This window comes from Ambystoma mexicanum, chromosome 6q, assembly GCF_040938575.1.
Source record: "Ambystoma mexicanum isolate Mex_15411 chromosome 6q, UKY_AmexF1_1, whole genome shotgun sequence".
Lineage (NCBI taxonomy): Eukaryota > Metazoa > Chordata > Amphibia > Caudata > Ambystomatidae > Ambystoma > Ambystoma mexicanum.
The window spans coordinates 763,948,577-763,969,224 of NC_090937.1; the positions used below are offsets into that span (position 1 = coordinate 763,948,577).

The following is a 20,648-nucleotide window of genomic DNA, read 5'->3' on the forward strand; positions in this document are numbered from 1 at the left end:
CTCCTGGTGAGGTCCTACTTGCCTCGACCTGTAGAGGGTGTTGCAGAGTGGGCTCACCTCACTAGCCTCACAGGGGTGTGCTGGGGAGAGGGAAGGGATGTATTCCTGTGATTCAGCAGTCATTTTGTTGCGTCTGCTAATGAAGGCATGTTTATTCAAAGTAACTTACTGTTGCCGGGGAAGTGGAATGTGAAGTTTAGTTTTTGTTTAGTGTTTGTGTAGTGGCACAAACACGGGGGCAGAATTTATACCAAAGATGTGGCACGCATGTAGCCTATTTCTGTGAACAGATGGGCTGCTGGTATGCGTCATTTGAGTTATAAACTTGCTTCTGTCAGCAATGACACAGTAGGGTACAAATATTCTTAAGAGAATTTTCAATTGATCAGCTGCTTGTCTCGCCGCCAAACACAACTATCTATTGATTTACTACCAGTGGGGTATCTGAAGAGTGCCATAGTTAGTCTGGTCAATCTCCCAATAACCGTACTGACTACTAGTCTCAAGTGCCAAACTCGTATGGTTTGCCCCTTTTATGTTCCCAATGCTATCCTTCCAGTGATTGCTGGTGAAATTCTCTAAAGGAGGTGTGCGTAAAACCTTTCTCTGAATCCCCACAAGGAAGCCGAAACCAGTTTGTGAGTAATTGGCACTAGGGTGTGTTAAAGGAGTGGTGATCCATGCCAGGCTATGCAGTGCCACATTGCCCAATAAATGCTAGCATTCCACTGTCCAAAAATATTTGTATGCTGGCTGCGCACAATACATTTTGGAATTGGCAGTGTAAAATGTCTGTTCATGGCAGCAGTGCCATATAAAAACATCTTGCAACCTTGACAATATATGGCAAGTTGCCATTGTATGATCCGTACCTGGAGGTTCCCACTGATGTCATGCACATGAAGAACCAAGGCTCGGTTTAACAGGCTCAAGCTTGGCTTTATAGTACATACTGCATGCCAAACGCAGCCTTTATCTGGCTTATAAAGTTAGTGATCGTTTTCTTCTGGTCAGTCAAAAAGAATTAAAAAATTGGGAAAAAAATGTCGGCAAAAATTCTGCAGAAAAACACCGGTCATAAAAACAGGGGTTGATGAAATGACATTGAACATTGTCCTTTATAGCGTAATTTCCCAACTGTACTTCCTCAAGTTTCTTCACATAATTTTAACCATTGAATTCAACTTGGTGAAAGTTCTTCATAATGCAATTTATAAAATGACTTCCGGTCTAACTTTGAGTTAATCCATTGGGCTCTTCAGCTTTGTCTGGTACTCGTAGGCCGAACCTTTCAACCTGGTGAGGTGGCAAATTTTGCTTTACGTCCCTACACCACATTTGAAACGGCCCCCTTTAAACCTCTTTCCGAGAGCATGATCTAAGAGTTTTTTCTGGAAAGCAGGATAAGTGACTACAGTTCTGCACAAAAGCATCTGAAACTAAATTACCTTGGCACCAGTGGCTGGTGGACTGGCTGTACGATTGCCACGATTGTTTGATAGTGCAGCAGGTGCAGGAAATCGGTAGGAGTGACTGTCACGGGCTTGGACAAATCTTGTTTGCTGCTCATTAAATCCTCTTGTAGTAATCACTCAACCATCGCAACTGACTGTTACAGGAATGAAGGCTAGGAACAAGTCAAACCATGCAGATTCCTGGGCCCAGCAGGCTGCATCTTCATGGTTGGCCTTTTGTTCCAGACCCTTTCACTGTGCAGGTTTCCCACCACACCCCTCCTCCTGCTCTGTGCCTCCCCTGGCTTACCTGCTGTCCTCTTGCACAGTCTCCCAGCTTCCTACCAGGCTGTGCCGCCTACAAACCTAGGTATGGGAGGTGACTTTCTGTATGCAGCCTTGAGGTGTGGCCAGGGGACCGCACACTCGTGTGACAGTATTGATAGTTACACTGGTATGTAGAAAGCATAATAAGTTGTTTTGTAATGTATTGGTCAATTTTGGAAACTAGGCTTTTCTTTGACTGTAAGGCCAATGCCAATTCAGATGTCTCGCTCTTTCATATCTTGCTTAGTCAAGCATGTATTGTCCTATTAGTTTCCACTACTACAGTGTTTGACCACAATTTCCCTTCGACAAGTACATACAGCTATTTATATTTCTAGTATGTTATTGGGATTTCTATCACTCTGCTGCCTTTGGCATGGTGTTAAGGCACTCTGGTGGCTCTGCCAAGGGGATGGAGTTAGTTGGGGAGAGGGGAACATGCAAGTTAACGTTGCCGTTGATCCATGCAGGCCAGAAGTGCCTTCAACATTGTGGGAAGGGCAGTTTCTAGCTGTTCTGTTTCAAGAGCATAGACATTTTTGTTAGGAGGGGAGCCTTGCTCACCTATGGTGCTAGTAGGCATTGTCTTAAGGTGTGATATGCAAGTTGGTTGTAGAGGTGTTCAGGAGCCATGTGCGGTTGACTCTGTTGGTATGCATATTTTGTTTTGGGATGCAGAATTTGAGCAGATTAGTGCAGGGAGCAGTTGGCGACCCTGATGAACAGACAAACATGTAATCAACATGCTTTAGTCAACTCCTGCAAAAGGCTGTATTGTGGCCTTAACATTCTGCTAGCACAAGCTTCTTGTATATGGGTCCCGTGGGTTCCATTTCACTTTCTCATTGTTCCTGTCGGACCTTGACTTGGTATACCACCTGTGTCCCAAGGATCTTGGAAATGGCAGATGTGCAAAGAGGGTAGTCTGGAGCCCCTACTCATTACCATGAGATAGGTGGTCCGAGTTTTAGATGCCAACAGATTTTGTTTTAGAGAAACTGCTACTTTTGATATGCAGCCCACCAAGCACCCCTTTCACCTTCCTTGGTATGTAGGTAGGATGGGCGAGTGCTGTCTCAAACCTGACTATTTGCTCAGGCGTTCTGCTCAGTGGGGGCTTTTGGAAGTCTGCATAAAACAGTGTGTCAGGCTATCTGACTGGGACTGAATCTCTGATGGTTTCTCTAAGTCTTTCCCTGTGTCTCCCGCAAGCCTCCAACTCCCGTCCCACGTTCCACCCCTCACCTGGCTTTGCAGCTGCTCCATAACCTAAGCTTCAGAATAATAAAAAACTGCCAGTGTTTAATGAGCGTGATTTATAAACGAGTATTCAATGAGCATTAATTCTATTTTGTGGTAATTTGTTCACAAATACTCTACAATGATTACCAGAACAATCTTGGGTTCTTTTTTTAAAATTTGAGGTGGTGGTCTAGGTTGCTGGTGAAATCAGATTGGAGTCTGTGTTGCTAACTGCCATTTTTGCGTTCTTAAAAATCTTTCACACTACACCAAATCGCGACCATAGCGCTTTCCAATTGCAGAGGCTTGTGTGAGTATAGCACCCCTGACCAGACTGGTCAGGCCATAGGTCGTACATTTCTCTGAAGAAGGGGAATATTTATGTACGGGCATTATCAGAGATTAAATAGGCCTTATTAAAAAGTGTTTGGCTGTGTGGTGGACTTCAGATCTGCTCTGCTTGCTCTGGGCATGTTTTTAATTGCTCCCATAAAACAAACTCCAACATAGTAATTCTGGTCCTGACAATAGTGCCAGTCAAGGGGATAGACTGTGTGACTGGCCACTATAGATGGAGACAAAGCGGGATGGGACAAGTTTTGTCCTGTATTCTGTGTGCAGTATTTTCATCTCAGCTTCGAGCTTGCTCGCGTCCCTTGCTTCAAGGTTTACCAAGGAGGAGTGCTCTTGTTTGACTTGGTCTGCATCCAATGATGACTGTATTGTGAAGCACCGCAGGCCACACCAGCGCACACTGCTCCTTCAAGTTGCTGTAACATGTCCCTGTCACTGTTCTCTTTTAGATTGTCGATCGATAACTTTGAGTTGGAGTTCAGTACACTGTCCACGAAGACCACCTCGCTCAGGGACAGCGTCCGGAAGGATCCTGAACTCTTGCAGCAAATGGAAGAGTTTCTCCAGGTACAGAAACCTGATGGACTGAAACACTATTTAAATAGTCCTTAATATTAATATTTCGTTTTTGTTATATTTTCATTTTCTGTTCTGGGATTTATAGTTACTAAATGTAAAATCCGTGGCTCAGAATGGCGGATTTTTTTTTTTCCTTGGTGAATAGGGTTATCTCAATCGTTCCCTTTCTGACATGCCATTCCTAGAATCAGATTGCACTTTTGCTTATCCTTTAACAAGTGTGTGCAAATGGCTTGTGGAGGAAACCATTTTATATCCCGAACATCCCGGCTATGTGGTTTGCTAACCTCCTTACCTACGCACACCAGAAGCATTAGATCAGTATGGCTAGCTGTATTTGGAGTGGTCGTCTCATTTATCCAATTGTTATATATATATTTTTAAATTTTTTCTTGTGTGTTCAGCCAAGGGCACCCTTGCTTAATTACCTTCACCACAGGCTTAGTTGGGAGACGTCTGTGTGAATGCAGTACTGTTCAGTGTTGGCTTATGTGATAATATTGCTGGAATAAATAGCATTTCCTGCCCCCAAAAGAAAAATCCCACCTATTCTAGGATGTGTTCATTTACTGATCTACTTCAGTCCTATAATTGTGAAAAGTGCTGGATGGTGGTTGGGGAGCAAATGGGAATAAATATATTGTTTCTAGAAAGGTATTTATTTCATCTGTATTTTAGATACTGCTTGAATTTTGACCTCAACCGACTGCTGTTAGAAATGGCGACCTTTTACTTCTCGTTAACGTCACATCTACTTCATTTTACCAGCATATCTTGTGTTTTATAAGACGACATCTTGCTTTTTTTGGATGGACTTTTGTTTGTGGGCTATAATGGGAGCAGAAACCCACCAGGATGGAGGGATGTCGGAATTTGCCACCATATGTGGAAACATTGAAATTCAAGACTAGAAAATCTCGCCCTCCAGCTTTTTTCCATTGAGGTTTGAGTTGGAACAGTGTTGCAAGTATTGAAACCTTTCCAGCCTTATTTAAGTAGTCTGACTTCATAAATGCGCCCAGGTTATGACTGCAGCATTATGCCAAGTCGGTTATCCATGCAATGATCAATAAAATAGCATACTTGCAAGTGTTTTATACGTTTTGTTTTATACGTTTGGTCCGTAAGAATGTAATGTATCTAATGCGTCCCAAGGAAGTAATGCGATTCTTTTTCTGACCTACAAATGTTACCAGGGTAGTAGGGTTGAATCTTATCCTTCAGCCTCTGCACAATTGGTAGTATCACTTTGGAGGATTTGTCCACATACTATCAAATGCTCAGCTTTCCGGCGCATTCTGCTTACTCTAGGAAAGCTGCATGTGTGTCCATAGTTGTGATGTGGCAGGACTTATTGCATGAACCTAATCATCGGGGTATGCCGTGCTACGTACCAGGGCCATTGCATTAGGTCATGCCTGGGAATTGCGTGCCCTCCTTCAGTGGTAGTGCTCCACCCTGCTGAACAAACTACAGTACTAATGGATTTACCTCCGTACACAATACAAAGCCTGAACAAATACACCTCATTCACAGCAGCCCTCTATTATACGAGAACTGACCTGTGCGGTTCTTGCAACAAAAAGCACTTGAGCGCATCCATTATACTGATTTCAACAAGCGTTGATCTGCGCTATCGCTAATCATTAAAATGGGTGTTCTGTTCATTCTTCATAGTGGTTGCCTCAATGTATATGCTTTTTTTGGAAATCTTTCCTGGGCAAGTTTGTTGGTATCATCAAATATTTGTGCTAACAAGATCTATATTTTTAAAATCCAAAAACGGACCGTGTTCACTTTGACCAGCTTCCTCTCCCCAGCAGGTCCTGCTCTAATGAAGTCTTAGATTTGATTCGAGTGCAGTGCATCTGAAGGCATGTGCTCTTGCCATATGGTACATATTTATCAAGGCGCATGCACCTCAACAAATGTGTAATTAGTGGCAAATTGAAATGGATGTTCATGGCCTTGAGCTGCCATCCTGCATTAGACCATGCCCCAGCAATGTGCTGCTGTTCTACAGATCCCTCTCGAGTCTTGCTACTGAGCCTTGCTGCAGTTTTTAACCTACCTACTCTCCTTCCTCAAAACAAAGTCCTATAATCACCCCTTGCCATGATAAATGCACAGATTAGGTTGTTAGGATTGAAGCAGATGGATGTCTTCCTTCGTGTTTGGCATTATGGACATGGGTGTTCCAGTAACCATGCTTGAACCTGCTACAGCACAGAAAGACCCGCTACCCATTGTTATAGAGTTCTCCATTGTGATTTAGCACGTTTGACGTTCTTGAGCAGGTCCCTATTGAATTTCTGCATGGCCAGCAAATATAATCTGAACTAATGTGCATTCTAGTCGCATGCTTTAGACTGGCTACTGCTTGAATTTTTGCATTCGTTTAGCACATTCGATCGCCATTTACTGCGAATTGACATTGGAAGATGCTAATGTCACCAACCGTTTTGGTTTATTGCCTTCCTAGACCGCTGTGACACCTAAGCAACAGTACCACAGTGGACCTCTGCCTCTTGAATCAAGATGGTGCTTGCTTGGACTGCTTATACGCACACCATTTCTCTGAGATCCATTTGTGATTTTCTCTGCATCCTAAAGTCCACCTCGAGTACAGGGACACTGAAACTTGCATAAGGCCAATTCCTTTTTTATTTTTTTTTATTTTTTTTTTTTATTTTTACCAAAATGCAGATTCTTTGGTCGGATGCTCTCCATTGACCCACATGTTCTGGAGTACGCTGCATAGTGAATATCCCTCAACGTCTTAGAGAGCAGCCCCACCAGGCAGTATACGACGTAGTGGCAATCTGACTGCTCTATTTCCCTTTTGGTTAAAAATGTCTCTAATTTTAATTCTCTAGGGGTTAACTTCTCTCAAAGGTTTGGTTCTGTAGGATATTGGCAGGCATGTGTGCCAACATGTCCTCCCCTTGGTCCTGTTTTACTGTGAGTGATCGGAATTTGCGTTCATGTAGAAATTCCTTTTTGTAAAGCAATCCTGCTGCTTTCATTCATGGATCTCAGGAAGTGCTGGAAATTAATCTGGCTCTTTTCCATCACTTGTAAAACGCGCCAGTTCGTGTTTTAGTTCTAGGGCTTCCCCGTGTCTGTGGCAAATTGTAGATACCCGATGAGGTGCCTTTTAATATCGGAGAAGTGAAACCTTAGAACAGTTAATGGACTCCATATAGTCCATTCCCAGAGCATATTTTGCATTGCAGATTTACGTGTGTTGTCCAGACATGGCCTGGTGCCAGCTTTTGTTGGGGAAGTTTGGGTTTACTGTGGTGTCACTAGAGAGCACACTCGTTTGGCTGCCTTTCCAGGCTTCAGTAATTTTACGATGCATTTTCCTTGTTGGAAAATCTGTTTTTGGAGAAAGGAAAGTTACCCTTTTTTACCCCAATAATATTCTGCAGAATGAAAAAGCAGTAGATCCCCACTCTGTTTTGTTCTTGGTAAGGCAGACTGGTGTGACATTTCAAAATGCTGGTGAATTGGGAGAGGGTTAACTGCCCAGGGCGGTCCAGTTTAATTAGACCTGCAAAGACAATGGGCGAGTGAAGTAGGAACCATTTATAGCGACAGAATGAACAACCTCCAGCATATTTGCAATTTTTATTCAAAGGGGTCTACCATACATGTGTGTTGTAAGGTTTCAATGGGGCCACCATTTGTACGTTAACCACTTAAATTTCTATGTTATAAATGGCTGATTTCTTTAACTTTTTATTGGCATTTTCACAATTTTCCAACACAGCATATCCCCCGAGAGTCCGAACCTCCTTATTTTGCCGTCCCTCCAATTTACTTTGCCTCGTACAGTCACATAGCCTGGCTCTCATTCCACCAAGCCAAGAAGTCTCATCCTCCTAGGGCACCAGGTTGCCCTTGCCCCTTTATGAAGAAACTCCAGAGTCCAGGTCCAGTCCTCCAAAAAACCTTGGTAATGCCCTTGTAGCGAGTAGGTAGCCCATTCCAGTCCTGCAAAATTCCAGACTTTTCCAACCCATTCATGATCAGTTGGCGGATCCTTTGATTTAAATTTTTTGCTCCATCAAACCCCCAGCGCCCCAGCCATAATCAAAATTACTTATTTTACACTCTGTTCTGGAGGGCAGCTCATCCAATTGTCCCCCTATACCCAATGTAGAAAGTCCTCTGTTGCCGCCTTCCTTCAGGCCCAGTGCTTCTCCCAGAGCTTCCCATGTTACCTTCCAAAAGTCCTGAATTAAAGGGCAATCCCACCAGGTATGGTTCCAGGTTCCCACCATTCCACATTGCCTCCAGCATAAAGTAAATGCTGAGGGATACAATGTGTGTATTTTATTTGGTGTTAGGTGCCATTGCAGCATGAATTTAACCCATATTTCCTGAATCTGTAACTATCTTGTTAACCTGGTTATATTCGCCCACAGTTGCTTCCTTTCCTCAATCCTTGGCCCGTGATTCCTTGCCGGGATGTCGGATCTCCTTCCCCTGGTTCCTTTGCCTGTTTGATAAGACTATAAAGAGCCCCCACTAGATGTTAGGAGGATAGCTCGGGGGGAAAGGTGCTCACCTTGCAAGCAAGACACAGAGCAACACAGGTTCGATCCCCGTGCCCGCACTTGGAAACCTCTGGGTATTAAGCGTGCTATAAATAACCAATCATATCCTGTTTATGTCCAGATTCAGAGACAAACTATTTCTCGAAGTGGTTTAAGCAACATGTCCCTGCTTCCTTCATGGCTGGCTGCATTAGCCAGTGCCTTATTTGGAAGTATCAAAACCTCTTGGTCTCTTAAGTCTGCCTTGCAAAGGGGGATTTTTGTCCGGACCTACAAACATGTCCCAGATCCTTGGCAACCTCCTTCCCTCCACACCCCCAAAGCTCTTTCCGCTACACCCAGGGGTAAAACTTGGGGTGCCAAAAATTGGTATAATGAAGATGGAAACGTGATTTGGGCCCGCCTATTGCCTCATTCCAGGAGTCCCCTTGCACCATCAATATCTTGCTGAAGTACATCTTTTTTTGATCGGTCTCCCCTTGGTTTCAAAAGTACCTCCTCTAGATGTACCCTATAACGGCCTTATCCATTGCCCTCCATTACCTTTCCCTCTAGTCTTTCTGCCATTCCCTCATTATCCTTATTTGTATTGCCATAAGGTATGATTTATTTTGCAATTTGTAAAGCGCACCCAACCCGCAGGCATCTGGGCGCTAGTCTTAGTAGACGAGCACAATGGTTCCATAGTTGCGCATCTACAAAGACATGATAAATATTCACAGGACGCTAGATTATAATGTCATTTTAGGTTATTTATTTTGCAATTTGTAAAGCACACCCAACCCGCAGGCATTTAATGTCTGGTTCCCCATTCTACCTCTGCTTCTCTGCTTCTAGGCATCATAACCCTTCTAGCTAGCCTTGGTCTTTTGTTGTTCCAGACAAATCTTCTATATTTTTGGACTGTCTGGACAAAGGTTGGCAATCTGGATGGGGAGGGCCATAAAGTAATAAAGCAGCTGTGGTAAAATTACTATCTTTATAACATTGATTCTGCCCATCCAGATTATCGTTGGGGGACCCCAGTTGATTAGTTTGGTCTTACTACTTCCAGCAAGGGTAGGCATTTGGCCCGGTAGAGCTCATTCAAGGTTATAGTTAACTTTATTCCTAAGTAGGTTATGGACTTCTCAACGCATTTGTACAGGAGCATCGCCTTATGCCCTTCCTTTATCTCTCTTGGTATTGTGAGATTCAAAATGCCAGATTTTTGGGAGTTTATTTTCAGGCTGGCTACTGACCTGAACCGTAAGATCTCACTTTCCATTGCCCTAAGAGAGCCCTCCAGGTTCATCAAAGTCAGCAGTATGTCCTCTGCGAAATCAGGTATCTTATTGACCTTGCCCCCCAAATGGTATCCCTTCTATCTCTCCATTTGCTCTTATTGCCACCAAGAGTGGTTCCAAGTAAATGACATAGAGCATGGGGGAAACGGGTCAGCTGTGCTTACTATCCCTCTGGAACTTAATGGGCTTGGATAGCTGGCCATTTATTGCTAATCTCAAAGATGGGTTCTGGCTTTGACCCTTAGACCCTTTTCCCCCAAAACCCATTTGCTGCATTGCAATGAACAAACCTCCACTCCACCCTGCAAAGGCCTTTTTGCATCTATAGCTACTAAAATCGATGCGTTTTTCTTTTGTTGGCCTTTTCTATAAGGTGAGCTATCCTTGTATTATCACGCTTCTGCCTGCCCCTGATGAACCCCATCTGGTCTGAGACAATTGTTTGGTAGGTTTTGGTCTTGGCAATTCGGCAGGACCTTTGTAAAAATCTTGCGTCCACATTGATTAGGGCTATCTGCCTGTAAGATCCACATATGGTCGGGTCTTTTGCCATCTTTTGGCAGTAGGACTACATTAGCCTTGTTGCTGTTATTTCTTCCCTTTTTTTACCAATAGGTTTCCCTGAAAGATCTATAAAATTCTGCTTTAAAACCATCTGGGCCAGGGGATTCATTGGTGGGTAGGTTCATAATGACACTTCGCACCTCGTTGGATGTAATTTCTCCTTTTAATGTTTCTCTTTATGGTTGGATATTTGAGGGATTTCTCTTGCTCCTATATATTCTTGTTAACAATGTTCTCCATGGTTTGCAGAGCTGTACAGCTCTGCGTAGAATCTCAAACTCCCGGATATTATGTCTTTAATGTCTGTTCTGATTTACCCCCCCTCCCCTCCTTTTATTTTTGTGATTGTTTTGGCCTTCTCTTCCTTTCTCAACATTCTGGCCAGAAGTCCATCTGATTTTATTAGCCTTGATATAATACTTCTGTTTTAGAAATGATGAATTTTCTGCATCATTTCCAATTGACCTTTTTATAGCTCTATACTCCTTTCTGATCTCGCTCCCACTCCCATCTTGGATATTAGGCGTGTTAGTTTTTCCTCCAAATCTTTCTACCAGTCAATTCCCTATCTCTGCAGGGTTTTATTGCAATTATTTTCCCCCTCCTTGTAGCCTTGAAGGCGTCCCACCTCATCTACTCTGATGTATCTCTATATTATTGGCCTCGACAAAGCTTTTCATCCCCCTTACTCAACTCATCCCTAAACAGAAATCCTGGGTACCTCTATTTCCAGAGTCCTTAGTGCCCTGGCTTTCTACCTAATTCCAATGACCAGGGAGCATGGTCTGAGAGGGTTATTGCCCCACCTCCATAGCCCTTACCCACCCCAAAAGCCTCAGGGATGGCCACAGTCTTTGCATCATGATTGGCAGGCATGAGAGAAGAAAGTGTATCCTTCCCCTCCATATGTCAACTAAGGCTAGCCTCTCCACTTTCTCTAATTATTTTGATGGTTTCCCATGGACCCCCTTTTTCTTTCGTGGATCGGTGCTTTTCTGGCTCCCAAGCCAAATTGAAGTCTCCTGTTAAAATTATGGGGCCCTTTATACATTTTTCTAGTCTGACCAGGGCATGTTGAATGAAGGCGTCTTGACCCATATTAGGGGCGTAAAGGGTTGCTATTGTGTAGCCTCCACCCCCGCTCCCCCTTTGTATGTAATTTTCCAATTTTGTTCCTCTTCAGTGGGGAGTTTAGGCCCTTTTTAGTCAAAGAAATTAGGCTTTCTATTTTCGAGGGCATGTTTAGCTTTCCTGTGCCACCACCTCTTTTGTGGTCGGACACCCCCTCCCCCCTTCTACCTTTCCCCCTTCCTTCCCCTGTCCCCTCCCCCAGGCTGGGCGGGCTCAACTGACCTCTAGCCCACCCGAACCGCCTCCTCTGGAATTGAGCCCCTTGCACCTCTTTGCCTGCGCATCAGCGGGCCCCCCGCCCCCCAACCTATTCCGGGTTACAACCCCCTCCTCTCCCCCCACCTCCTCGGAGCCTCTTGCATTCCTCCAAATGTTCATCCTCCCCAGGCTTATGTTTTACTTGGCCCTTCTCTGAGGGTGACCTCTTCCCCCACTCCCCTCCGGTAGCTGGGCCTTTCAGTTGGGGCTGGTACCCCCTTCTGATTTTGGTTCGGTTTTGCCACTGTTCCCAGCTCTTGAGCCCTGTTTGTACCTTTGATTGGAAGGGCCTTGTGACCTGATCGTCTTCCTCGATCCCCAAAATCCTCAAGCCACCTTCGTATGAAGGAATCCGAAATTGCTTCCCCTGCCATTCAAACACTAGACCAAATGGAAACGTCCACATGTATCTAATATCCTTGTGTTGCTGGAGGCCGTCTTCCTCCTTTTGGCCAAGGTTATCTGGGACAGGTCTTAAAAGCATCAATTCAGTACCATTTTAAGTTATTTGTTTGGCCTTCCTCGATAGATGCAATATCTTCTCCTTGATTTTAGTCTTACAATGCAGCCAGAACATCTCTGGGCCTTGCCCCTGGTTCCGCTCTTTCAGGGGGCGACTCTATGAATTCGGTCTATTGTCACCTCTGGCTTTTCTGCGGTCTGAAGCTCTAGATTGTGAGTTGCAGTTGCCAATTGCTCAACCCAGGTCTACCTTTTCTGTAGTGTGAGATCCTCCTCTGCCCTGTTATTTCCAGGCCAAGCTCTGTGCCCTAATGCAGGCCTGTACGTCTCATTCTCTCGCTCTCCACCATGGTATGTCCTTGGTTGTGCCATTCTCCCCCTTCTCTGCATCTGGGTCTGCTCCCCACTTACCCCCCACCTACTTGAAAAGCAGAGTTTTGTCTTGGTGTCTCTGAGGGGTCCCCCCGAGTCCTTCCCCGGTCGCCTCTGGGGGTTTTTCTTTATGCCTCTTTCCCTCGGTACCTCAGCTGTGCCCCTTCCGAGGCATACATTTGATTGGGGGCTCCTCTCCCGGTTCTGCTTACCGCATTGATTTCTCCTTCAAGGTTGCCTCCTCCTATCTCTGCGTCTCCTGCGTCGCTGCTATTTCGGCACTATCTTGTCCTGCTCTGGTAATCCCAGGGGCTTCTCTCCGTGCTGGGCTCCTGATTAGCTACAAATCGCCTGGGCGGTCTTCCCTTTCTCGTTTCTCTCCTATCTTCTCCGAGGCTTCCACTGTCAATGCCCGCGCAGTATTATTGCTTATGATGCACCTCCTCTCTAAGCTTGGGAGGAGCCGCACCGACTGTACTCTGAGGGAGCCTGTTCCACTTCACTGAATTAAATAGATTGTTCCCCGTCTGTATGGGCTCTCCACGTTCCAAGTTTGCTGCCCGGGGAGGGCTCAACACTCAATTGTAGAACTGGAGGCCCAGAGGTTCAGGAGAGCATTGCTCACTGTGTTCTCCCTACAGTGGCCATCTTGAAATCCCCAATAGCAGATTTATTTTTTTTACAATTCCAGGTATAACCATGAGCTTGTTCACCCAACCATGTCCCTAACCTGGCGAAATTCACATGCATTATAATAACTCTGCCATTTTTTCCATACCTTGGACTTTGGTCCCCCCGAGGGCGTTCCCACTGCCAGCTCGTTTAGGCCATATTAATGTGATAAAGGCACTATATAAATGACCTACTACCTTTTTCAGATAAACCATGCCCAATACTTTCGTGCACATCTCTAAAAATTATTTGGCTATAACGAAATCAAACTTCCAATAGGATTGCATTATGGAAAATTAGATGCAGTGTAGTTCTTCAACCTGATCTCCTGCTAGGCAGCAAAGTCTGGTAATTTCATGAGTTACTTCCATTATAAAAACAAGTCTGTGAATTACCTTTCCTGACCCCAACCCAGCACCCTCCCTACAGCCCCACAAATCTGACTCCGTCTGATGGCGACTGTTTCACATTTCCATTCATGACCGTCTCATAATCCAAGTTGACATGTAGGAGGTGGCGCGCCGATCCCTCCCTATTGCACGGTCTGCCTGTTCATGTACCGCTTCCATTTTCAAATTGGCAGCAACCCCATTTTTTTTCTCTATTCCTTTTTTAAATAAGGTTTCGCCCTACTTCACTAAGAACCACACCTCCTGCAGGCTTTGGGATGCAGGGTTGAAGGCCCAACTTTGAGTTTCATTGTTTAAGAATGTATAGAATTATTTGTTTTCTACACTATTGCTTATTAGTCATGCAACCTGCCTGTGTTGTAGTGCATTTTGTAATCGGTTAAAAGAACTGCTTTACCCCTTCATGGAAGGTGTACGTTCCTTTTTGGTTTTGATGTGGTATAGACCTAATGACGCTTGTGCAGACGGTCTGAAAACTGTAAACTAATCGGTTCTCAGGACACCTGCTCAATCAAGGCCTCGATGAAGATGTTAACTGCTCAATCAAATGGTGTTGCACCCTTTTCTTCACATGCCAAATATTGCCGTAACGCCTATTTGCAAATGTATTTGGTTGTCCATATATTCTGCTCCTTCTCGTTGTGTCCAACCTGAAAAGGGTGAATAAGGTGGTCGGGTGTTTGGTTGATGGTTCCGTAAACTGAGAAATGAAGTCTTAAGCCCGTTGTGTCTTCATGTTGCTTTTTGGTGCGATGGTGTATTTACGCACCTGCTCTTTTCTGAATCTTCCACCTCAGTTGGCTTTGAAGGAAGTGAATGAACTGGAAAGGCTGCAAGTGGAGCTGAAGAAAGAGAGCCATGCGCTGATTGACTTTTTCTGTGAGGATAAGGGGACCATGAAGCTGGATGAATGCTTCCAGATATTTCGGGATTTCTGTGATAAATTCAACAAGGCTGTTAAGGTAAGGACGGACACGTGTGCAGTCTGCATGCTATGTGACTACTTTGGCATGGGCCTGTGACCATATGCTTTACAGCATGTCGACCATTCGCTACTTTTCCTGCACTCTCTGTGCTTATTTGGAAGACTTGAGAAGACTTGAGAAGATTTGAGGTGGACCGGGGAAAGTAAGTTGGTAATTAAAGCTATTCCGGTCGCTGGCTGAAATTCCACAAATAATAAATTGGTTTTGGATTCAGTATTGCAGTATAGATCAACAGTGAGTTAGGGGCATCGGCTGTATGGCGGGTAGTTCATGCCACAGATTCAGACCTGGCTGAAGTTGTAGATTGTGCTCCGGCGATTAGGCATTACTTCTGAATGTTCTAGAGGGGATCTAGCCTCTTAAAATTTGCAAAGCTGAAGGTAGTAACCACAGAAGACCATGTAAATAAAAAGGCTCCATATAGAAAAAAGCTTGTATGAGACTTAGATTCCATGGATGTCCATGCATGCACGTGGAGTTGAACTATATACACATACTTCAAAATCGGGGGAGTAGCTGAATAGGTGGCTGCACTCCTCTAGTTTGCTAGTCTAAAGGTGAACATTTGATTTGGTTGCAAATCGAAAAAGCAATTAATCACTGCAGTCCTACTGTTTTTCAGATTGGAAAGGAAAAGGCAGCGCACTAGCAAAGGGCAAATCTACACAAATGGCTTGATAGAATAGAACCATCATAAGTTCAAGAAGTCGCTGGGGTATTGAGAGCGTTCTCAAGTCCAAATGCTCAAAATAATACAAATGCAATGTTCAAATGCAGTCATAGTCCTAATGTGTGTGAATGTGGCACTTCACTTTGTCAGTTTTTACCATAGACTTCAGTCTACAGTTAGGACACCCCCATCCCACTATTGGAGTAACCACCCCCTAAGTAGAAAAGGAAGAGGAGGAACCAGTTGATCTGACTATGGTGTAATACTGTTAGTGAGTAATGCTCAGTCCCTTAGCTCAAGTAACCAAGGTATGTGCAGCATAAGCACAGCATGTGCTCTCCTGGATGTGCCGAGCAGTTTGTATGCTGTAAAAAGAGGCTAGTATTGTTACTTGCTTTGAAAATCTCAAAGGGCCTTTTCTGTCTGGGAGACTTGAGTTGGAAATCACCAAAGATGTAACCGTTTAGGCGGCCCCTCATTTCTCATTTTAATATAGTCTTCTGCCCTTGAGTAGAAGGAAAGTCTTTCTCAGACCTGGTCTTCCAGAACAAAGCCATGAGATGATATGGCATTTGTAACGCACCTATACACAAGTGTTTCTCGGGAGCCGGTATATCTTGGGAGATTCTATGAAAGGTACTGACATGCCTGCCAACACCTTCTGCTGATACTCATGGAGGTCTTGTGTTTGAAATGTTAATCCCATGACTAACTCTATAGACTCCTGGGACAGAAGATTAGAGTCTTTGAGAGGGCACTCAGGCAGCCAAGTAACTGCTTCTGCTGAGTGCTGTGGCAGACCCACCATCCCAAGCAATGTTATCTGAACTTGCTTGTGAAGTCCAATATTAATATCTAAACCAATCAGGTGTGCAAAGAAAGCTTGGTGACTTGAAATAACTCTGCTGGGGTTGGTGGTATGCCTTAACCACTGTAGCATGGCTTCGCTCTCAAGTGATCTACAGGATTTGTGAGGGTAACGGGCTAAAGCGTTTTGCCCTTCCTTTTGAATGTGAAGTCCTTTGTGGTAATCCATTAGTGTTCAGCCAAACGTGAAGGTGTACCAACATGGGAGATTTCATGACCCATTGGGATGTTTGAGAAACCAGAAGGTGTCTTCCCCGCTAGTCTCTGCAGATCTCTCAGGTGGCCAGGGCATGGCCATCCCCATTTGATACAGACCTCGGGAGGGGGGGGGTCTAACCAGTGTGGGAGGATTACCTGGGTGAGGGGTGTTCAGGGAGTGGGACACCAGATGGCGAGATGCAGTATCCCTCCCCTGCACACCTTTACCCCATCCTACAAGGTAGGATACGTGGGAACCTTATCCCGCCTTCCCTTTTCCAGCACTTTCACATGGACAGCCTGCTAGACTCACACCTGAACAGTGTATTTGACGTGTCCTGCTACTATGGTCCGGCAATTGCTGAAAACCGCTCACACCTGATTCTGTTAAACTTACCACACTGATAAAAGGTGGAGAACAAAAGCACACTCTAAGCGAGCCAAATCACACAAAGATACAGCAGTTTCAAGTCTGCAACTGCACGTGGGGAGAAAGACAGCAAAGCAAGAAGGGAATTACCCTTGACTTTTTCAGCAAGATACTGTTATTTTCAAGAAACTATCGAGGCAGAAAGTGTAAGGCAAGGAAATCGGACTGAAGAATCCTGCATTGTGTAGGAGATACTGAAGGCCCTCCGGGGGGGGGGGGGGAAGAGGAGGAGGAAAGATTTGTTATTTTATTGCTATCTCGCTCGTACACAAGTGTTTCAGAGCATGACCAGGAAAGGGAACAGGGGAGGACAAAACAATCTTACTAGGACTTGAGAGCACGCAAGTGCAAGGGGGAGGGGGAAAAGTGCATGGAAGGGGGAGAAGTGGAAAGTGCGAAGCAAAGGAGAAACAGACACATAATAAATATTAAGGCAACAAACCATGGTGGTGCAGCCAGCAATTTGCAAGTCCTAGGTTTAAGGCAGCAGACAGGGTAGTTCTGATAAGTGCAGGAAGAAAAAAAGGGGGGGGGGCTGTATGGGTACAGATGCAGACCCCAGTGCAAGGGGTGGCCTGGAGGCTATGCGGGTCGGTGGCAAGGTGAGCAGGTACCGGGTCTGGAGGACAGGGTGGCCAGGTGCACGGTGCCAAGAGAGAACAGATCAGCAGAGGAGAGGGAGAGCGAAGGCAGAAGAAAAGAGGAAGGTCTTGAGGTGCTTCCGGAACCTGAAGTGGTTCTCCTCAACTTTGAGTGGCAGGGAGGCTGTTCCTGAGGGAGGCCCCAGCCGAAGACCAAGATCTACCCCAGCTCGTTTCTTTGAAAAACAACTGACTCTGAGGGAGTTAGAGGAGCTCCAAAGGGGGGGGGGGCATTTGCGGAGGGATAGCTGAAACTCAGGCCCCAGAAAGCCTTGTTGACAATGCAGAGGGTTTTGAATTTAAGCCTTGCATCCACTGGGAGCCAATGGAGGGATTTCAGAGCTGGAGAGCTACAATCCCAGGGCTTGAGGCCAAGGACAAGTCTTGCAGTCCTGTTCTGTATTAGTTGCAGAGGGCGGAGAGTAGAGGCAGGTAGATTTACAAAGCGGCTGTTACAATAGTCCAACCTAGAGAGAACCAGAGCTTGGGAGGCCATGAGCTTCTGTTCTGGGAGAAAGAGAGGAAAGGCAGAGTACCTCCTGAGGCGGTGCAGTAGGAAGTTTTACTTTTAGAGAAATCAGAGATGTGGGCGGAGAAGGAAAGTGTGGAGTCAAAGATGACCTTGAAGTTCTTAGCTTCGTGGGTGGGGGTCGGAGGAGGGCCTAGGGCGGCTGGCCAGAGTGAGAGGAAAGGATGGTGAAGGTGTGCCGATGAGGATCTCTGTCTTGCTGGCATTCAGACAAAGATCATTGGCGGCACACCAATCTTGAATGCAAGTTAGGCAATGAGCGAGGGAGAGGAGGTGGCCGAGGGCAGCCTGAGAATGAGTTGTCAGCGTAGCACTGGAAATTTGAGCAGAAAATGGCAATGCAGTGGGCGAGAGTTGCCAGGTATTGGTTGACAAGCCAGAGCGAGAGGTAAGACCCCTGGGGAACACCACAGGTAGAGAGGAAGATGGATGATAGGAAGGACCCAAGTTGGACCTGAGTGGGTCGATCGGAGAGGAAAGAGGTCAGCCAGGCCAGAGCCTGATCAGTGATGCCCAGGTTATCACGGAGACGGTTGAGCAGGGATGGTATGGTTGACCGTGTCAAAGGCAGAAGAAAGATCGAGGAGGATGAGGACAGAGGGAATGTTAGTCAAGGTTGGAATGCAGATGCTCAGGAGAGCAGTTTGTGTTTCTGGCAGCTCTGAAGCCAGACTGGTGGTCATGGAGACAGCCAACAGAATTAGAATGAAGGTTAAGTTGCGATGGCCAACTTTTCCAGGCGTTTGCCCAGAAAGGGAGTAATGGAAATTGGCTGATGGTTAGCTGGACAAGAAGGATCAGCTGTGGGTTTCTTGAAGAGGATGGACAAGGGATGCCGTTGACAATGGTCCGGCATCGTAAATGTGCTCAATCGAAGGTCTCTGTGAAGTATCCCGCCAAGAGAAACGTAAGCTCAAGATTGATGAGAACAATTTTGTGAATTGAAGTGGTCCTGCGACGGGTTTAAGCAAAACACATCACACATTTGAGTATTTGATTTTAGTTATCAAGGGGATCTGAGCCCGAATGAGGGAGACCAAGTATGAACATTATGATAAAAAGGGTGTCTCAGCCTGAAGAGGGAGACCCATGATGAACAAGACTTGTACATGTGAAAATCCTGATAGGAATGCAACTTTGAGACTTTGTTACAACAGACCCTCTGCAGTAAGACTGTTTCTGGAAAACAAGCTTTAGCAGAAGGCCCCGATGTCTGTGGCCGAGAAGACAGTGTGTGTCAAGCGCTAACGTGACGCCTTGCCCCGTGCTTAAAACATGAGGAAGGGGGAAGCCACCTGCTCCAACGTTCTTACATATTTCTTGAGCACTTTATTTTTTTTTGGATACACCCTTGTAGTTAAAGTAAGGATTGGCAATAGGTTCATTAGTATAGGCCCTTTTATTTGACAGACTTGACTAGGACTGTTATTATTTGATTGTCGTAGCTTGCTTCCATTCTTGGCTTTAGGTTTAGATAGGCGTTCAACCAACCCATTTAAAGTTCAAAAAACACCCTTAAACTGTGATCGCGCGTCTGTCGTCACTGTTTGATACCATGCCTTCCTTAGAGATGGCAATAAGTACTGCCATGTCCCTTCTTTCAGTTTTGGCTATTGGGGAAGGGAAGTGGTAGGGTATCAACTGTGGGGGTGCATTTCTCATTCTTGGCATGGTTCATAAAACGAAAATTCAATAAGTGATCCCGAATATTGGCAGATTACATGGGAATGAACCACAAAACTGTAGAAGAATCCCCTCAATGTGTAATTAAAATGCGTAGTCCCTTTGCACAATTCTATATCAAATACCTCCAGCTTGGTCTAAGATGCATCATTAATTGAAACACTCATTTTACTTGCACACACTATGAATACCTTCACCACAACCGGTGACGCAGTGAAAAAAATTGTTCAAGAAAACAAAATTAAATGTAAAAGCATCTCATACATCGTTGAATCAATTTCCTGAACTGCGAAGCTACGTCACGAAACAGTTGTGTGCTGGAGCTGTTCCTCCTTAACCTTTATAATTGACCAAAAGGCTAATTATTGTGCACATTTCTAGGATGAAAACTGTACTCCACTAAAACCCTACCACTCTTATTACCTAATATCTTCTACCTATTTGCATTTAGGTCTGCTTGATCTTGCATTTAGCCTTGTGGTGTAAATTAGCCCTATGTGCACTTAACCTGTTTGCCTAGATTAGCCACGTTCTGCAGATTAGCCATGTTCAGCATCTGGCCCATCTGTATGGGCTAGCCTTATGCTCCCTTCAGCGCCTTGAGATGGGCATGGTGTAGCTTCTGTATCGCTACACCATGGATTGTTAGAGGTAGGCCATGTACCTCACTTATTATCGGGGGTAGGAAATGCAGCGCACCTAAATGGATTGTTGCGACATTAATATGTCGCACTTAAATGGATTGGGCGTTCGAAATGTACCCCATGGTACCCCATGAATTTGGTCAAATAGGCTTGTAAGAGGGTTTAACAATAACCGGGAGGCACTCTTAGAATATACACCTAAAGAATAGAAATTCGGCTAGATTAGTGCTAGGAGTACTTTCTCGAATCTCTCGAATGGCGTGAAGATCATTCAAAGGATTTGGAGGGTGTTCAACACTGGAGGATCAAATTGATCCAAATGGG

The 20,648-nt window shown here is 45.1% G+C and overlaps 1 protein-coding gene across 2 annotated transcripts in view; it reads left to right on the forward strand.

Annotated features, from left to right (window-relative positions):
- Positions 1–20,648, forward strand: part of FHDC1 (FH2 domain containing 1) — a 178,260-nt gene that overhangs the window by 151,286 nt on the left and 6,326 nt on the right. For both annotated transcript variants that reach the window (XM_069631292.1, XM_069631293.1), the window contains exons 10-11: positions 3,827–3,944; positions 14,474–14,638. In XM_069631292.1, the coding sequence (XP_069487393.1) occupies positions 3,827–3,944; positions 14,474–14,638 (283 nt within the window). The remainder of the gene's footprint in view (positions 1–3,826; positions 3,945–14,473; positions 14,639–20,648) is intronic.